This window comes from Pollachius pollachius, assembly GCF_949987615.1.
Source record: "Pollachius pollachius genome assembly, chromosome: 9".
Lineage (NCBI taxonomy): Eukaryota > Metazoa > Chordata > Actinopteri > Gadiformes > Gadidae > Pollachius > Pollachius pollachius.
In genome coordinates, this window is record NC_136942.1 from 16,924,480 (window position 1) to 16,944,342 (window position 19,863).

The 19,863-nt window shown below is 43.8% G+C and overlaps 2 protein-coding genes across 3 annotated transcripts in view; both read right to left on the minus strand.

Moving 5' to 3' along the window:
- Positions 1 to 1,685: 1,685 nt before the first annotated feature.
- Positions 1,686 to 14,056, minus strand: parvaa (parvin, alpha a). Its single transcript, XM_079742937.1, has 13 exons — positions 13,814 to 14,056; positions 10,895 to 10,984; positions 10,709 to 10,779; positions 10,360 to 10,462; positions 9,751 to 9,891; positions 8,721 to 8,836; positions 8,531 to 8,589; positions 7,137 to 7,156; positions 6,948 to 7,009; positions 6,602 to 6,670; positions 5,896 to 5,997; positions 3,297 to 3,369; positions 1,686 to 2,782 (listed from the first exon to the last, which is right to left on the minus strand). Exons 1-13 carry the CDS (start codon positions 13,947 to 13,949, stop codon positions 2,706 to 2,708), a joined length of 1,119 nt encoding a protein of 372 aa, XP_079599063.1. The 5' UTR covers positions 13,950 to 14,056; the 3' UTR covers positions 1,686 to 2,705.
- Positions 14,057 to 14,359: 303 nt separating this feature from the next.
- mical2b (microtubule associated monooxygenase, calponin and LIM domain containing 2b) overlaps positions 14,360 to 19,863 on the minus strand; it is a 37,082-nt gene continuing 31,578 nt past the window's right edge. Inside the window, exons 29-37 of one of the 2 annotated variants that reach the window (XM_079743406.1) lie at positions 19,614 to 19,826; positions 18,581 to 18,768; positions 18,176 to 18,492; positions 18,007 to 18,080; positions 17,788 to 17,877; positions 16,808 to 16,901; positions 15,969 to 16,080; positions 15,397 to 15,470; positions 14,360 to 15,243 (exon numbers count right to left, since the gene is read on the minus strand). In XM_079743406.1, the coding sequence (XP_079599532.1) occupies positions 14,987 to 15,243; positions 15,397 to 15,470; positions 15,969 to 16,080; positions 16,808 to 16,901; positions 17,788 to 17,877; positions 18,007 to 18,080; positions 18,176 to 18,492; positions 18,581 to 18,768; positions 19,614 to 19,826 (1,419 nt within the window). In that variant the 3' untranslated portion in view covers positions 14,360 to 14,986. The remainder of the gene's footprint in view (positions 15,244 to 15,396; positions 15,471 to 15,968; positions 16,081 to 16,807; positions 16,902 to 17,787; positions 17,878 to 18,006; positions 18,081 to 18,175; positions 18,493 to 18,580; positions 18,769 to 19,613; positions 19,827 to 19,863) is intronic. The other variant, XM_079743402.1, reaches the window with a different exon arrangement.

Consider the following 19,863-nt stretch of genomic DNA (forward strand, 5'->3'; position numbering starts at 1 on the left):
AAAGAGCTGCATCAGCAAGGTTCTAGTAAGAAACAACAAGTCTGAGTGCAGAGGAATAGGAGTTGGAAAACAAGTGCTTGTTAAGGAAATTATATTAATTACATAGTACATCTTAACATAGTTAAGATGCAATATGAAAAACATTTATGTTATTTCAGTGTTCATTTGTACATGAAGAATGAAATCAAACACATTGCATTGCAAACCAAATGTGAGATTGTCAAGCGACAATGGCTAAATTAAATGACTAAATGACCATTATTGAAATTATAATTATATATGATTAAAAAGCTGTTATGCAAAAGATGAACCACATAAACCTTTAGCTAATGGATGAAAGACAACGCTGGAGCACAGACACATTGGGTCATACCGGAGAGAAAGCAGTAGCAGCCTGTTCTCTTACTTCACTCTCTAATAACCCTGGACTGCACTCTCCATCCTGCATCCAAACTACCAGAACTTAAACTGTTGAGCATCAGACCACGTTATCACATTCAATTCAGGGTGTCCTCGAATTTAACCTTTTTCATTCTGCCAATAAATCCCTTTGAATCTGAATCAGGAATATAAAGGGAGAGCAGGACAGAGAGACGGGAGAGAGACAGAGAGACAGAGGAATGTGGGGGGTGTTTTATCAACACTATTGGAGAGAATAGGACCTGGCCACGATTCCATACGGTATCTGTGACATTTATTTGGCAGTTGGAGTGTGTGAGTACCCATACAGAGGAGAGAGATAGCAGGTAAGATAGAGGCTGTTCTTCTGCTTCCCGGAGACTTTATCTCAGAGACAATCAAGCCAGAGGGGGAAGGCGAGGGAGGTTGAGCCATAATTATTTTAATTTTCTTTTGTGCTCATATATACTTATTAACTTTCTGGTCAAACTTCACAGAGCAAACAGAGGCAGTTCTTTGGTGTAACACGGGCATTCTCAGCCGCTGAACCAGACCTCTCGCTGCTCCCACTCAAGATTATTCATTTAGCTGTTTGGAGCAAGAGCAAAATACCCTGTTTTTATGTTCATTCATTTAAGGTAATAGCCATCTAACTGTACCCAAGGGGAAACTGTTCATTCATCAGGAAAGTCAGAGTGATCGGTAATCAGCAATTCCACCTTTTCTCTAATGAAAACTAGCCGTATCTCTTTATTAAACGTCATCACTTAATATTCCCTGACAAACTTTCATGTCAAGGGGATACATGAAGCAACTTAATCCGTCCAAGGGTGAAATCATGAATGAGTTATCAAAACAAATCAAAATTATGATTGTGGATATAAAATGTAATCCATGCTTGATACGTAATATGAAAAGCATTTTAGATTCATTTTGGACGATGCATTCAGAATTTTTTTAATATATTTCTTATTGTGACATATTAATACATTTTAACTAGTTTACTTATATTGTCAACAATTATATTCATATCATGTCAAATCACAACTTCATGGAATTCTTCAACGGAAGGTTGTTGGATTGTTCCATTTCACACACGCTCTCTGAAGTGTGTTTAAATCAAATTGCCCGAGTGTTCAACACAAAACCAGGGTAAAATGAATAAAATAAACACAGCCTTTTGTCCATAACACTTATCAAAAATGTCCCTTGTATGAAATTTGCCAACAATAAAACCTCATACTGAATGTACTACCGTTTATTTTGGAGAGAATGAATGAGAAACATCAGAGAATGAGTGGTTTATTGAATGATACACACTCTACATTTACGACAAACCTTCAATAGATAAATGATAGGAACAAACAATTTGTGGGCAGCTATATTCATTGCTATATACTTAGGGTTTTGTTTGCATGTATTAAGGCCTATGTTATCCCAAAATTCTTGAAAGGTCCATTCAGCAGGAGTATAAAACTAAGATTTATTTCAGTTTTCTCTTTAAACCATCAATAAGGGGTGTGACCATAATCACAACTTGATCCCTTTTCTTAAAAACAATACAAGTTTAATTATCTTACCAACTTATCTTTTATCTTACCTTATAAACATATCTTTTTCTTATCTTACTAATGCAATGTGTGTGAGAGCAATCTAGTGATGTCCACGCCCAGTACTGTATAGCCGGGTTAACGTGCTCCATGAAACCGGTCAGGTGAGTGTTATAGTTTCAGCCGGCAGAACTGATTCAACATCTACTGGGACGAACTAGGATGTTGAATCAGGCCAGTGGTTAATGTATTATAAAAACAAATAGAGAAAAATTGATTTCTTACAACAAAGCTTTGGTCACACTTTTACAGTTCAGCTAAGCAAAGACACCATAACATGGTGGATGCTAATGTACAATAAATACATCTTATAATTAAAAAAGAAGCAAGCGTCTCCCACTTAAATTTTCCAAATGGCGTAACCGAAATCTAGGGATGGCATAAGATTGAACAGGATACTAAAGATACAATGCTTTATGCGTGTAAAAATAACATTGCTTCACCTAATGGGTCATAAGTCTACTACAGACCTTTAACAGTTCTGCCGAGCAGTGTGGAAATGTGCAATAAGCAAGAGAATACGGTAAAGTGAAATGTGGTATACCGGAAAAACATTTTGGAAATTGTAACACCAATAATATCTTTAAAAATACATTTTCTTCGGAGGGAGAAAGTCAATGGAAAATAAACAAGATTACCAAATGTACTGGAGGGGAGGCGTGCTCTAAAGGGATTCCCTCCAGCAACAGAAGCTGGTCACTCAACGTTCCTGTAGCGGGTGAAGAGGTTGTAGAGCACACGCAGCGTGGACTTTAGGTCACAGTTCACGATGTCTGGAGGGAGGGAAAGCATGTTGCTATTACAGTGACAAAAGGCAAACGGCAAAATGTATTGGTACTAATCCCTGGTTAAACAAAACATCACTGTATAATACAATATTTCCAATTTTCTTTTCCCAGAGTCGAGGCTGGCAGTCAAATGGACCTCCCCATATTTAAATAGGCTTAACAGGGGCAGAGGCAGAGACACATGATCTGGGAACTACTGCTGCTTTAGGGCTTATATCTGAGCCAATCTGTTTTTCTAGTTGCTAAACACAACAAATCTGAGTTCTGAGATGGCGTCACCGTGTTTGGGAATCCTCATCTCGTCCACCAATCCATACTTGACAGAAAAACCTCTTCTCACCGGTTTTGAAAGAGCATTTCGATTTGTACTTTCCCCAACTACCAAACTTCCATGCACATCCGCAAGTCTTTGCAGTCCCCGTGAATGATTAATTAACTGTAGGCAGAGACTGCATGAAGTGCAGAAAGGAGAGGGATGTTTTAGGCAGACGAGCCCTACCCTCTGGCCTGGGTTTGGGCCTCTCCAGCCCTCCGTCCTGCATCAGCTCGAAGGAGAAGGACACGTTGTGGACCTGCGGAAGATGGAGCAGTATCAAAAACAAACACGTTCACTAGCTTGCCAATCGTAATGTAAAAGGTTCATTTACGTCCCATGAGCTGACGGCCTTCTTCCATTAGCTCCCACTCAATCTTTCCGAGATTTTACCAAGTGCATTGTGGTTTAAGAGAAACATTGAAATAGACTCAAATGTTCATAATTCATCAATGCATCTGGTGCAAAAAACATTTCCAGAAGGTCGAGATGATTAAAGGTAGCCTAAATTGATTTATACATCCAAATCGTAACACTAATTATCGTTCTTTCCGAAATGTAAACACTGAAAGGCAACATTTGGCATTCTGATATTTAACATGCACAAACACAAACCTGCAAACAAAAGGTGAGTGAATACACAATATAAACACAGCACACATGTGTACACACGGGCTTAGGGTAGCCAGGTGGACAGCAAACATACACAATTACCACGACGACGGTGATAAGAGACCGTGGAAAGTGGGTCGATAAAACCCACAATAAACTCGAGGTCAGCTCAATCCTCAACCTCAGCTTCCTCTGTGGGCAAACAGAGGGGGCCTTGTTCGACACAGGAGGCCAAAGCCTATAGCAGCTGCACAAAACTCAGCCTTCGTTAGATTTATATCACTGCACCATACTCGCCAACCCTACCCATTTACCAAAGAGTCCCGGTCAATGTCCTCTCTGGTAGTCACGTTGAGACAACACTCTCTTACAGTTCTCCCAAATTAAGAGGATATCAATGTATTCTTAGTTTCTTATAGTAGAAATAGTTTGTCAGAAAGTATCAAATGCATAAAAATCCATATTTGGGAAATTGACTTGTTGAAGAAAATACTCTATTACCAAAACTCATTAAATTCAACCTTTAATAACTTTCCATATAATAATAATTCCATATAAAATCAACCATGACCATGTGAAATACATAATGTGGAGACGATCTAGCAACCAAACAAGGCAAGATGTATTGTCTTTTGTCTTCCCATTGGCTGCATCCCACCACTGCGTACTAACCAGAGGCCATTAGGCCAGAGATGTACTCGCTTATTTCGCATTAGTCTCTTCTGCCTGTGCTTCATGAACAGGCGGTCATGGCAGCCGCTTGAATAAGACAGGCAAGACAGAAGGTGGAGTACTACGGAGTTCAGCATCGTACCATTGACGTGTTTGGAGAATGTAAGAGGTCATACAATTACAGTATGTTGATATACCGGGAGGGGGGGGGGGGGGGGGGGGGGGGGGGGGAGGAAGGAAGCAATAAAATATAATAAAACATCTAGATAGACCTGTGAAACTGTCTGAACCATCTGTGAACATGTGCATTTTTAAAAACACCTATTTCTGAGAAGATCTCTTTATACTGGACTTGCAACCAATCAGAAAATAGAATAAAATAAACCTTGAAAATGTCAGCGCTGGGAGACTTGAGATCGAAACAACAGGGCCCATCTTTCCACTCATCTGTGCGGACACATAATTGTGTTCTTCGCCCACAGGAAGTAGTCATCACACAGGGTTTATGAGGGCTCATGTCATATATGTGGCTGTCCAACACAATCGTGGAGAGATGGAGAGAGAATGACATTCAGCTGTAGTACGGAGCTACTAACCAAGGCATCAACCACCAACGACACTATGATCACACACACACACACACACTCTCTCTCTCTAAGCCCCCCTAGCCACTCCAGCGTTCCCTGTGCAATAGGAGATTACAGATGCTTTGGGGCTGGTGCCTGTTCTTCCAGGCGGAGACTATCTGTGTGTGTGTGTGTGTGTGTGTGTGTGTGTGTGTGTGTGTGTGTGTGTGTGTGTGTGTGTGTGTGTGTGTGTTCGTGTGTGTGTTTGTGTGTTTGTGTGTGTGTGTGTGTGTATGCTCTTGAGAGTTGATTTGTGCGCACTGTAGCAGTGATGCCCATTCGGCTGCGCGGCTTGGCAGGGCATGTTGGCTGGCAACCAAACACAAGGCTACGGAGGTGTCTGCGTGGATCGCCTGTCCAGAATACCGCAGTACAACAGAGCCCGCTGGAGTGGCTGAAAAGATGCTCGAGCGCTGAATGGAGTCCAAGGGGACAAGGGATGCTATTTATCAGGCCTAGATTTACGGAGGCATTTCTTAAGGAGGGGAATCGGAGGCAGAGACAGGTTGCGATCCCGTGTCCATCAGGTCCCGGTGAACAAGGCGCCGGTATTGTCTACACACTGAGGTTCCCACAGTCATTGTCATGGTTTTCAAGGTGAGAGGTACAGAGACCTTGGCGATTTGAATGTTCAGTATTAGAGAACGGTAGGGAGAAAGGGAACACTGATATGAAATGTGAAAGAGGCATTTGGAAATAATGTTTAGTGTCCGTTAAGGTTTGCCACTGATTCATTTCAGGTTAGATGTGTCTGACCTGACAGTTTCAGCTATCCTTTAAGTGGAAACATTCGAAAAATGGCAGAAGTCTTCACAGAAGACTGTAATACAAAACACTAATCATTGAATGGAGGTCAGAAAGCAGTTGAGCAGTACCTTTTGGTCAAAGTTTTCTGGAGTGAGGAAGAAGTTGTAGAGAGGCACAAAATACCCCTCCAGGAGCCCCATCAGCAAGACCAGGTAAACACCATCTGCAAACTATAAAGACGTCCGCTGGTCAGTACAAAGAGGCCCTAATCCCCCTTTATGACTCACAGATGGGGGGGATAGGCAAGTGACAGGAACACAGCGCTTGTTAGTTGTATCATCAAATAGGAGGCCACAGAGTCTAAGCTTGGTGCTAGCAAAGGAAATCAGTAACAGGAAGCAAACGATTCCATTAGAGAATATCAATGAAATATACACAACTGAGATGCAGCTGATGGGGACCACATTCATTTTCCACAAATGTAAATCACTGTGGACCGATGGAAGTCCATCAAACCATACAAGGTCCATGTCTAGAGTTTTTAGGGAATATGATTCACGTTTGTTGTTTAAATGTTTATAAATCACGACTTATAGTAATCCATCGTCACTGCTTAAGTATTTTTGTCATTTTATTGCAACCAAAAATGGAATGCTTGCAAGGCCTAAACCACATATTCAAATATTTGTCGTCAAGGCACTTTAGAGATAACCATAAACCCCCCCACTCAAGGAAACACACTCACTCTCTTTATGAATAACAGTGTGTGTGTGTGTGTGTGTGTGTGTGTGTGTGTGTGTGTGTGTGGGTTTGTGTGTGGGTGTGTGTGAATACCTGTGTGTCCAGTTCAGACACCTCAAGGTTGAGTTTGTTCAGGTGTTTGTTCACAAATGTGATCAAAGTCTGAGGACCACAAAGAACAGAACAGAACCGTCAGTCACCAAGGAAATACTCCTCCTTAATTAAAAAGTGTTTGATTTATTGATCTGCCTTATTAACCTAGTGGCCATCTTGGTTCTAAATGCTAGTGGGGCAAGGGGGGGGGGGGGGGACTGAATGTGGACGATGGCTGCTAGGTGAATAAGCTTTATTTGGTTTTACACAGAACCATGGAAATTGGCAGCATCATGACACATTAAAAAAATACAACAAACAAAGGGAGATTGTTCAAACTTATTACCTTTTTGACAACATTCAACTTATCTGGAGCATGGTCGAACAAGGTGTCAAAAGCATCCCGTTCTAAAGACACATGAGAACATTTGGTCAAAAAAATGTATATAACGATGGGGGAGATGTAAATTGAAGAATGTATATTGATGGAGGCATACAGTTTCCTTTTAAATAAAACAAAGCAAACAAAACATACCGTGTCTTCCAGAGAATGCCCTGGGACAGAAGACATCCATCAAGAGAAGAAAAATGGCAGAGATGGGGGGGGGGGGGGGGGGGGGGGGGGGGGGGGGGGGAGAGAGAATACATCAGCCAAATCAAATGCAAAGAGCCCCTTTGCACTTATGTACAATATCCCACTCTTTGATTTCTGTTCCTCCTGAAGTGAAATGCCTCCAATTCAACCGCCGAGGAATGCTGGGAATGAGCATCACGTTCAGAGGAATGAAAGTGGACAATGGGTCTGTCCTGGGACCCTATCATGTCAGCTACAATAGAGGGCAGTGCCTTGTGTATTGCCCACATGGAAAACCACAGAGATATATGGGGAATAACATATGGCATTATAACCGTTGTCATCCGCAGACTGGCGGTCAGGTTACCTATAGTAGTAGTAGCCTGTTGCCATCATCTCAACAAATTGAAAACTGCTCAGCATGACTTTGTTGGGAGAAGATTGCATGTTTGTGTAATGTCTGTATAGGTTTCACTTGGCGGGAAAAGGCAGCCCATCCTTCGCATTGTTGGTGTTGGATTATGCTGGGATATTATGGTCTGGGGCGAGGTAAGGGGTGGTCAGGTGGCTTGGAGTGAAGGGAATGTTGGGCTGTAAGTGGCCCAGAGGAAGGGATATCACAATGAACAGGCCAGCAAGACATGGCAAGAGCCCCCCCCCACACACACACACACACACACACACACACACACACACACACACACACACACACACAGTGTAATCTGTGATGGCAGAGGCAGGCACGCCTGGGCAGAGGCCTTGATGGTGTGGTAACAGCTGATTTGCCAGTGTGACAGTGTGTGTGTGTGTTTGAATTATTAACATGGCATGTCTATCTACCGTGACAAAATGTGTGTGATTGGGTATGTGTGTGCGCTTTGGCCTGGGTTTATCTGCACAGCTGCTGCTGTCAGCCTGCAGGACCGCCGCAAAGCGAAAGGTATGTGTGTGTGTGTGTGTGTGTGTGTGTGTGTGTGTGTGTGTGTGTGTGTGTGTGTGTGTGTGTGTGAGTGTTTAGGTGTGTGTGTGTTTGGGTGTGTGTGTGTTTGGGTGTGTGTGTGTTCCTTTAATTGTCTAATGCTTCCACTTGGCAAGTGTGCCTCCATACCCCTTCTTCTTACACAATTGCTGGTCATCCATTATTGCACTAGTTGTTCCACAAGGCAGAGGAAAAATGGGATGACCATAATGGATGTCAGTTGTAGGTAGGCGGGGTATTCGACGTTTGAGCGATCCATCGGAGTATCGGCCCTTTCACGTCATCCAGTATAATAGATAGCGATGCAACCAAATGAACGTAATAAATGAATGTCCATTCATAGTGCTAGCGATGTATGCACAGCCGGCTGACTCACTCTGTGTTTCCAGTGATTTCCTCTTGAATCTGCCGAGACTGAAGAATGCCCTCTCTTTTCTGTGGAAAAGCAGCCAATAAAATAAAATGTGTTGGACATGATTGTCATCATCATCATCATCACCATCATCATCATCATCATAATAATACACACACTCAAAGACACATTCCAGGGAACATGCCAAACCCACCTGGACGACCACTACTTGAATGGAGACATGGTCGGGCAATCGGATTGGAGCACGGAAGTGTTGGGACAGCGCCACCAGCAGGTGAAGGATGGCAACAATGCTCTTGGCGTGGACCGCTGTGGTGGAAGGCTTATGTTAAAGGCTTTTCAGTTGCGAGTGTTATGTTGACCCTGGAAGGTCTTCCAGTCGAGACATGCGACCTTCATATTAGTTGTATGCCATTTAAAAAGATGGCCTTCAACAATAAAGCCCAAAAAATACATGTAAAATATGAATTATTTTCCATAGTTATATATATAGTACGCATGATAAAGTTGAATGCAGGTACCAAACCCTGCTATATAGTCCTGTCAAGAACGTTTGTGTGTGTGTGTGTACGTGCGAAAACAGCAAGGATCAATTAAGTGGCCAAAGCCTGCCTTTGATTGTGCCCACTGGTAACTTCAAATTAACAGAGTGGACTAAAAAGAAGCCTATTGGACGGTCAGTGGCCGAGGGAACCTGAGTGAGTAACATGAGGGTGAAGGCAGGCTGATAAGGCTTTGACCAGGGTAGGGCTGAGCGGAAAGAAGCCAAAAAGTGTATTGATTAGAATGTTTTGCAAAATCAATTACATGCCATGCTATTCTCAGCCCTCAGAGTCCTTTCACTTTTGTGAGAGGATTCATTGCTTGAATTCCATTTTCAAAGAGGAGCTTTTAAATAAGGGGGAATTTCATAATGGTAAAAAAAATTACACGTCTTTCATATTTTACTTTCCAGCATTGGGCTTCCACAATAAATTCAATGACGTTCATTTATTAACCCTTTTTTTATGTCTGCCAATTATTTGAGTTATTTATATGTTGATCTTAGAGTTTACCTGGCTCAGGTACCCACACAAGATAGAAACTTAACATTTTACTCCAATACTTTGACATAATTGCCCTGCTTGAAGGCCTTGGCATACCTGGATCAAGGTAGTAAAGTAGTTTTAAGGTCTAGCATGTTAGTCTATTAAAGTGTAATAAGCAATGGGGGGTGGTCTTACAGTCGACATTCCAGCGGATGCTACGGGTAGACACCTTGATGGAGTCGTTGATGCGTTCCAGAACTGTCTGGAGTTTCTGTTTCTGGGCGATCTCCGACTGCGTCACCTCCGCCACGTTCAGCTTCTCGCCCTCTAGCTTCTCTGTGGTCCGACAGACAAAAAAAAGAAAAATGTACACGAGCAGACAGCGTTTTGAGACAGAAAACCAACGCTCTGGATGGCGAGAGAGAGGATTACAGTGGGTGAAACTGTTACTTCCTTACACAGTGTTCTATCAGGAGTTAGGACTAAAGTGGGTGAAACTGTGACTCCTTTACACAGTGTTGGTATCAGGAGTTAGGACTACAGTGGGTGAAACTGTTACTCCCTTACACAGTGTTGGTATCAGGAGTTAGGAATACAGTGGGTGAAACTGTTACTCCCTTACACAGTGTTGTATCAGGAGTTAGGAATACAGTGGGTGACTCCTGTTACTCCTTTACACAGTGTTGTATCAGGAGTTAGGACTACAGTGGGTGAAACTGTGACTCCTTTACACAGTCCCCATCTCTCGCTGAGGAGAAGTGCCACCGCAGTCGAACACTACCAAATGTAGTCTGTGTTTCTTACCGAAGAGTTTCTGCAGGACCTGTCCATCGTACAGGTCCTCCGCCAGGTCCTTAACGATGATCCTCTCTCCCACTAATACGTCATTGATCCAGTCGATCAATACCTGGACGAAAAAGTACCCACACCACAGGCAGAAGTTAGAACAGCTTTACACAAGATGTGTCAAGAAGACACATTCCTTTTTTATTCCATTTTCATTTTTTGTGAACATGAATTTTGAACCATTAACATCCTCACTTGGTCAGGAACTAAGGACTAAAGTCACAGCAACTCCAGCATCAGCATATTCATGAATGCAGAATAACTGGTAGTTAGGTCCTTATTCCTACCAGCTAAAAGTCGGACTTACCCTGATGAGTTCCTGTAGCTTGCGGTCATTCTTGGAGTTAGGGTCCACCATGGTGCGCACTTCATTCTCCTCTAAAGGGGGGTTCGGGGGGGGACGAGACGTGGGGGGTTAAAACCAGACCGGAGCACAGGTTTCAGCCACCAGCTGAGATTTGAATAGAAGTACTGGCCGGTGGGTTGGTACTACCTAGCATTGTGTCCTCAGGATCCAGCTCATAGTGGGAGGGGCTGAGAGGATGATTGATGGCGTTTATCCCCTCCTCCTGAAGCTCGGACACTGGAAGAGAAGGAGAAGGAGAAGTCAAACTAACTCCATTCCTAACACTGAATGTGCATTATGATCAGTTTGGTATGAACATCGTCTGCACCCGGCTTCTGTTCCCCCTCCATGGCTCCAATATTATGAAAAATGTGGCCACAGGAGTTCATTACGGCTACTTTGATAATGACAAAAAAAAAATCAGGTGGCATGTCACACATGGCCTTCAATTACAACAAGAACCAAAGATGCAACTTTTAGGATTTTAAAACGCCCATTCTTCAAATTGTGACCATTTTGACCATTTTGTTGCTCTGCCTTTCCATGCTGCAACGCGGCAGAGTCTGAAAGAGCCTATCATGCCATTCTGCTCGTCCTGTCCGACACATTGATTCGTTCCATCTCTGCACACACATACAATTATACATACAAACACAAACACACATTTACATATTATAATACATACATGCATACATACATACTATATTTATATTGTGTGTGTGTCCATGGAGCCTCCAGAGGAGGCTTAAGGGGTTTGTCGGATCAGCTTGTGTCTGTTTGCACTTCTATACAAAGCTGAGTGTGGACATCACCGCAAATTCACCTCCCAGGAGAGCATCCTTCTAATCAACACCATCCATAAGTGTGCATGTGCGTGTGTCCCGAACACACACACACACACACACACAGGTTGCATGAGAACAGAGAACATTAGAACACATTCAGAGCCCCAGTACTGTATTTTCCCTTGAAATAAAAAAATAAAGAAATCAACTAGAATTTCACACTACAATAACACCACTAACGGAGTCTGTTAGATCCAATATCCCCTTCGACATGGGGTGGTGTCAACTCCCTTTGCCTTCCTCCCCGCCGCCACCTGCCGTGGGCCACATTTGAGATTCTCCTGTAATGTACATGATTAATTACCCAAACCAAAGCATGGAAGAGGAGGCTGAGGAGGACTATGACACTGACACACGAACACACACACACACAGACACACACCATTGTGTATCTGTGTGTGCGTGACCTAGCCTCTTCCGTGTGTTTCTCACATTGCCATAGTTTGCAAGCTCCCCAGTGAGATTTCTGGGAGGTTTGTTCTGTGAAACGGATGTTCGGCAGGTGAGCGAGATCAGTGACATACTGCATGCTGCCGACCGCAGGGCCCAGTGCCAGCAGCGGAGGTGGGTCGTAGGTGGGCCTGTCGGGGCGGTATTCCTGGCAGTATACTGGGGCCATCATTCTAAGACCTAGTTTGTTGTACACCCAAGGTCGAGGTAGGGGGAGTTTATCCAACTCTGCAGAAAGAGGGAGCCGAATTCTAGTGATGTTTTAACTTTAATATCAGGAATAATTAAGGCCTTTGATATTCTGCGAAAATGATGCACCTTTTTGTTAAACAAACAATTTAAATACTAGAATCCAAAACTCCATGCTGTTCAATGAGTGAGCAGTAAAAGAAAAGTCTCTCTCCCTCCAATATTTTGACAGTAACAACGTAACGTAACATACGGTTTGTCCCTGCCCCCTTCATGGCGGCTCTCAACGCTACTGCAATGGCAGCTGCTTTGTGCGTTGGTGCGTGGGATGGTGCGTGTCTGACCCGCGATGGGCTGACATCATGATGTACTATGGATAAATGAGCACCCATCCCTCCCTCCTTTCATCATCTCCCCCATCGTTACATCTTTCATCTCCTTTTCGTCCACTTCCACATCCCCACCCATCTCCCACTCCCAAGCCAATCGGTAGTCTTATCTGAAGCACCCCCCAGCCCTCTATTCCCTCTGTCCACACTGTCTCTGTAGCCACCTGTGTCATAAACGTCCCCGGGAACCTAAATGTAATTAATGTCAAACACAAAAGGGATCCAGCCAAGGGTTCCCATTAAATCATAGGCGTCTGGGCAGTATGCATGTTGCTCTTTGTGTTTGATGCTGTGTATGTGTATGTCACGTGCACCCGCTGGCCGTCTGTTGAACACAGTCCACAGGAAAAAGATAAAAGTGGGTGTAATGTGATTTGGTGTATATGTGACGCTTGAGAGGAAAAATATGGAAACATAAAACTGGGCTCAGCTGGTGAATAGCATCCGGAATGACAACAACAATTCATTCCACAATAAAAACCTAGACAAGAGGCCCATGTCATATTGTCCAACAGCAATTGAAATAGACATTAATCAAAATGGGGTCAGCAAAAGGACATACCTCTTGTTTTCTTTACCAGATTCAAAGAACAAACTGTCATAATATGATAATATCACACATGATTACAGTCCATTTAAATATTACAATTACAAATCATCAGCCCCTACCATGATCAATGAAAAAAGATTGGCTGTACATTTCTGCATATCTGAGACTTAAAAAGTAACATTTAACATTCTCCGTGAGAGCAAATGCTAGACTCACCGACAACTATCCTACTACAAGCCAGAGGCCCTGTGTTTACCATTATGTCATGCCTCGGTTATTGCAGTTATAGCGGAGTCAATACCCTACATGGAAACATAGCCCGCGGCACCGCAAAAAATGCGAGTGTGACGCGTTCATTACCGTTTGAGTTTAGGTTATTGAATAAACAATAGGCTACTTTAGTCAACCATATGCCCGTCCATCTGTGTTAAATAAAATAATGTCAGAAAAATAGATATTTAGTTAAATAGACCGAGTGAATCATAGATATTACGACATACGGCACTCAATGTGTAAGACTCGTAACAAATAATTGTTAAGCTAATATTGTTGCCCATCTCCATCGATTATTTTGCAGAGCACAGTAAAAATGTTGAATAATGTTCAATGCCACGTCCGGATTGTTTAGTGAAACATAGTTTACCTTCCTTTGCTTTTTTCCTTCTTGCCAGAGTTCCTCCAAGTTTTCCCAAGAACGAATCATCTTTCTTTCTGGAAGACGGTGATTTCGGTGTCGGGGACTTGGGAGAGGACGGAGATTTCTGAGGCGAAGAAGCCATCGGTGCAACTTATCCAAGTCGATGGCAAGAAGAAACTTTATGCGAATTAGTAGCAAAAGTTTCCGCGGGGCGAAGAAATGAAATCAATGTCCACTCCCTAAAGCGGAAACGGAATTCCAGTTATTTGGAAACGTTGTTCGCTGCATTCCCGTCCCTCCCCTAGGGAGAGGAAAACTAGAGAGCGACTCTATAGGCTACTGTTAGTGGAAAATGGAGGAGGTCTGAGCAGAAAGCATTAGGACACTTTTTCATTGTATTTTCTAATATTTATTCAATTATGAAGGGGAAATTATTCTGGCCACTTTTTAAGAAACCTAACTCCTACTGGCATCATCTAGGTCGGATCATATACATACATACTACTGTACATACATACATACATACATACATACATACATACATACAGTTTACATATATATTAATAATATAGATCAATACAATTATACGTTTAACAAGTAAGCCATTTCCGATATATCAGAAATGGCTTACTTGTTAAATGTAGAATTTATGAACCCTAAACTCAGATACAAATGGTAAATTATAAAGAAAACAACGATTTTTAATTTCAAACTTTATTAAATAATTCTTTAACATAAAACAGTTATTTTATGATAAAATCATACATACCAAACTACATGTTAACCTTTTTTGCCTATTGAAGCCCTTCTCAAGTAAGATCCTGGGTAAATCAGTGTCTATTCATACCTCTCCAGGCAACCCTCCATCTTATATTCCTTCTTACATTATTTGTTCTCGGTGCTCAGCACAGGAGGGCACACTGTTCAAAGTGCAGGTATCTTCATAAAGACCCATATAGAAAAGTTGCCCTTCTACACGGCAGTAGGCCGTGTTGCTTCCCTCTCTATGGAGGGACCTCGAATCGAAAACAGTGTGTGGGAGTACGACATGCATCATGGTACAGTGTAGCAGGGCACAACAGGAGTAAAATAACAACATTGATACAATTCATACCATGAAATACTCTATTCGATAACGGAATAGAAGAGATGGCCGACCACCCCCCCCCACCCCCCGGGCTAGCCCAGCGTGTCTCCCTGGCTGCCTGGCTCTACCCCTGATCCCTCCAGGTTGTCCCACCAGCCCAGGCTCTGGCCGGGGCTCCAGTGGAGCTCGTAGCCCCTGGACAGGCTCTCCAGCTCCCGGTCCTCGTCCCTCTCTCGGAGCCGCTGCTCCTCCAGGAGGGAGACCAGGGTGTCCCGGCGCTCCACCGTCCTCATGAGCTCTGACAGGAGCTCCTGCTCCCCCTGCAGCTCGGACGCGCTCTTCGTCGTGTCTGGAGGGACATGCAATGTGAGCGCCGCTCCACCCAAAGAGAGCTGGGTTGTCTGTGTCAAGAGTGTGTCATTCTTTCTGGAAGACGTTTTTGTGTTGGGAGGGGAATTGTGAGGCACGTGTGTGCGCGCGCCTGTGTGTGTGCTTGTTATACCTTCTATGGCCATCTTGCGTCGTAGATCCTGCTGTAGGCGACACTGTGTGTCCTGCAGCTCCAGCTCTTGAGCACTGGTGTACAGGAAACACAACAATGTGCTGTCAAGCCTGAGCCAGTCTGAGCCCTTTGGTATTTATTAAGACCGTCTCATACCACTCATCTATACTAAACCCTGAGCCAGTACTCCTCTCTGGTATTTATTAAGACCATCTCATACCACTCATCTATACTAAACCCTGAGCCAGTACTCCTCTCCGTTATTTATTAAGACCATCTCATACCACTCATCTATACTAAACCCTGAGCCAGTACTCCTCTCTGGTATTTATTAAGACCGTCTCATACCACTCATCTATACCGAACCCTGAGCCAGTACTCCTCTCTGGTATTTATTAAGACCGTCTCATACCACTCATTATAAGTCTGTTTCATATAGCTGTTGTTAGGCACTTTAACATCCTTTGTCATGACTTGTTTGTTGTCTGTGTCTGCTGTATTTTTGTCTTTTGTTGAACATGGTGAAAAGGCAATATTACAATTAGTAATATGTCATGGGGAGAGTTACGCACAAGATCATGAGCTCAGACTCGTAGCGGGCCAGTCGGTTCTTCTCCAACACCAGGTTGAACCAGGACTGTCTGAGCTGGCTCTCCGTCTCTTCATCTGCCCGGTTGGTCTCCCCTGGGCAGAGACAAATGAGGAAGCGAGATAGCGAAAGTGAGGGCGTTACTTTTTCAACGCTGTCTAGAAAAACCACAATCGCTCTGTTAATTCGCAACGCAAATTTGCATGTTCCTCCACCAAGGCACTTATTGTTGGGGAACCTTTGAACATGTCGGCCTGTTAGTTTACCAAACACCATACTTATGGTGTTTGGTCAACTCTGTGACACCTTAGGGCATATTGCCCTGCCAGTAACAAGCGAAGGCTACCAAATCAAACTTCTTCATTCCCAGCCGACAAATCAAAAAAAATCAAAAAAATAAAATACAAAGAAGACCGTTTGAAAATAAAAAAGCAAGCGAGAGATGCCAAGAATGAGAGGATGAGTTAGAGAGCAATGACGTTTGGCGCGGAGTCATGTTTTAGGAGGGAGAAAGAGGAAGAGGGAAATGGACAGGAGCAGGATTGGCAAGATACGGTTGAGGAGGAAGAAGTCATGAAAGGGGGATTTGGAGTGGAATGAAGGGAGGCATGGAAGCCAAGAGTAACAGATGTTTTTTAATATGAGCATACACGCACACACACATGTTCACACATGTGCACCACGCCTTCCAAGTTGACCTAAACTTCAAATAGAAAATAGAAAAAGTAAAGATAAAAATACAAATCCTTGTTTCCCATCTGGGAGTTGTGTGCGTGCATGTCTTTATGTGTGTTTGTGAATCCGTCTATTTGTGTGCTTTACCAGTCTCTCCCCTAAGGCTCTTCTCTATGGTCACTCCTCTCTCCTCCACCACTCTCTGTCTCTCTCCCACCTCCTCCAGGTGTCTCTGGATCGCCTGGGCAACAGACATCAAAGGACAAGCACATGAGGTTAGATAAAGAAAGACATGAAATGAACAGTAAATCACATTGAAGCAACAGGTGGTTTTCAGGATTGCTATACAAAAGAATAGGATTTATAACTGGGGAACAATACCGAACACTGCATCATAGTACCACTCCGGCCCTGCATTCAAAGATCAGTACTCCATGCATTTCCAATTCCCATTAAGCATTAAGCATTGAGAAAACTGAATAGTAAAGATCCTGTATTGTTGATGGTTATGCTCTGTTTTTTTAATAAACATGAGAGTTCATGCTTCATTCGCTTATTGAGAAAAAAATTGCCGGCCGCAACACAAACTCAGTTCCTGCAACAAATTCCGGTCCATACTGGAATTTTTCCGTACCAAAGTACTCCATTGGTCTGATGGGTTGCAGAAAAAAGAAAAGGGTCTATTTAATGACGCTATAAGGCACTTCAACACCGACTTAATATAATTATAGTATAACGCCAATCATTGGTGCGTTTTAAAGATAAAATTGCCCAACATAAGGCTACACAACAACGGCACAAGCTTTAAAATAAAATATGTAAAGGAGGATCTCAACACTTCCCCCTCCTCCCTACAACTCAAAATAGTTTTCTTGTTTAATATGTGTTAATATGTGTTCGAATCTATCTGAATCACAGGGTTCACTATTGTAGTATAGAGCCTTTATTGGGCATTATTGTAACGTATTGAATAGCACTTGTTGTGGATACTATACTTTCAATATTTGTATCTGATAGTAATCACATAGACTCTAGGCTGGCTTATTACAGTACCTATGTTAGATGCTATGAGTTCATCTATTGGAGGCCATAGAAGAGCTCTTGTAATGGATTCTATGTTACCGTACCTGAGCTCTGTGAAGTCTCTTCAGCTGCTCTCTTTTGGCATGCTGGGCCACAGTCCTCTCCTGTTGCTTCCTCTGTCTTTCCAAACTCAACTGAGACAGGGACGAAAGAGTGAGTGGGTGAGTGAGACAGAGAGAATTTAGAATTCTTGTCCGTCTGTCTGTCTGTCTCTCTGTGTGTACATATATTCCGAACACTTGCAGTGCAGTTCTGCCCCTTACCTTCTGATTGGCTGATTGGTAAGGATCCTCATCGCCACTGGAGAGGGACTCTTCCAGGTGCTGTTCGCTAGAGGCTAGACAGAAAGACAAAAAATGATACGATACAATTAAATGAACAAATCAACAATAAGGCACACCACTGTCTGTCTACTAACACCACAGTACTGACCTTTGTCACCGAGGTTGGCGAGGATGGCCCTGATCTTGTCCTGCCCATCCACCTCCGCGGCCTCGCTCTGGGATGCATCCCTCTTCCGGAGGCGCAGCGAGGAGAAGAAGTTGAGCTTCCTGCGGGGGGGCAGCGTGGCCATGTCGTCTGAGAACGCCCCCTCAGCAGAGCCCTGCTGGCCCCCCAGGGAAAGCCTCCGCATCACGGCCGGGAAACCCGTCCCAGACTCGGGTTGGGGCTGGCCAGAACCAAGGCCAAAGAGGCTATTGGAGGGGACCTTTGGCTTATGGGGACCCTCGGGTTTGCTGCTGGTGGGGCTGGATAGAGTGGAATCAAACAGATGCATGATGCATGATTCTCTAGATTTAGGGAAGAACACATACGTGAAAACGTCTTGGTACTGACATGATGACGGAGGCGGCAGCATTGAAGCTGCTGGATGTCCTGTTCCCACTGAAGGACTTCCTGAAGGAGTTGGCGAAGAGCTGGAAGGTGGAGAGGGGCGAGGCGGGGGTCTGGTCTGAGATGGGATCCTCTACCCGGCCTACATCTGTCTGGGACTGGTCAGGCTTTGATCCGCTCATAGGTGGTACCTGAGGCAGGTCAACGACACAGATGGAGGAAAATGTCTTTGTTGCTTTGTCCTATATTTATATTGATTCAGGTTTTGGAGTAGAGCACAAACTGCATCGTTGAAAGGCAAGGGCACCTCTGAAGAACACCCTCTTCCTTGAACATCTCACAAGCTGAGCTGTGACATTGATTGTGATTTGTGATTATCAATATCATCACACCCCTATTAGTCTAGGACATGGGGGCTCAATCCCCCTGGTCAACCGCGTAATTTGAGGCCCAACGTGTGTGTTTCAAGATGGTCAGGTCCCACATAACTAAGTTAATAACTTAGAACACACTTTTTTGAGCTTGAGCTTTGTGATATCTAGTCGCGTCATGTGCATTTTCTGAAGAAATTGTGTGTGGTTGCATGAGCCAACCTGTGGTTGCATGAGCCAACCTGTGGTGTGCGCAACATGTCAGGCCCATGCTCACATTCTGATGCTAGCCTTTTTTTCAAGGTTTTCCAAAACTTTCAAGGTTCAGAAAAAATATCCTTTTGGACCCATAATGGATTCAGCTTGTCAAATCTCAAGTCACTTTTGATTCAAGTGTCTACATAGTCCCATAATAATACTGATAGGAGAACAAATATAAATCAGCTTGTCAATTGGGGCCCAGATCCCAAGTTGGGGGCGTGGCCTCTTACGATTGACCTCAAGTTATATCGCCCCCTTGTGGTCACAGCGTTAGAAAACGTATTTGAGCCCTACTCAGTTTCGGTCTTGTTTTTAGCCTAACTTATAAGTCGCTTTGGATAAAAGGCGTAAAAGTAAGGTCGCCAAAGGATAAGAACTCAGTCATGTGGGGTAGCGTATCCCACCTGGTCTTCAAGCGTGGGCGTGACGGGCGTGAGCGGCAGGTCCCAGTCTAGTAGTTTCTGTTTCTCAGACGCCGTCATCATCAGACGCTTCTTGCGGCTGGAGGAGGGGACTGGTGCTGTCTCTTCTTCACGTCTGTCACTGCTCACCGGCCTCTTCTCTGCCAGTGCCTGGCTGACATCACCACCAACCCCACCGCTGTTCCCACTCGGAGCCTAAGAACCAGAGGGCTTCCAGTTTAAAGTCTTTCCA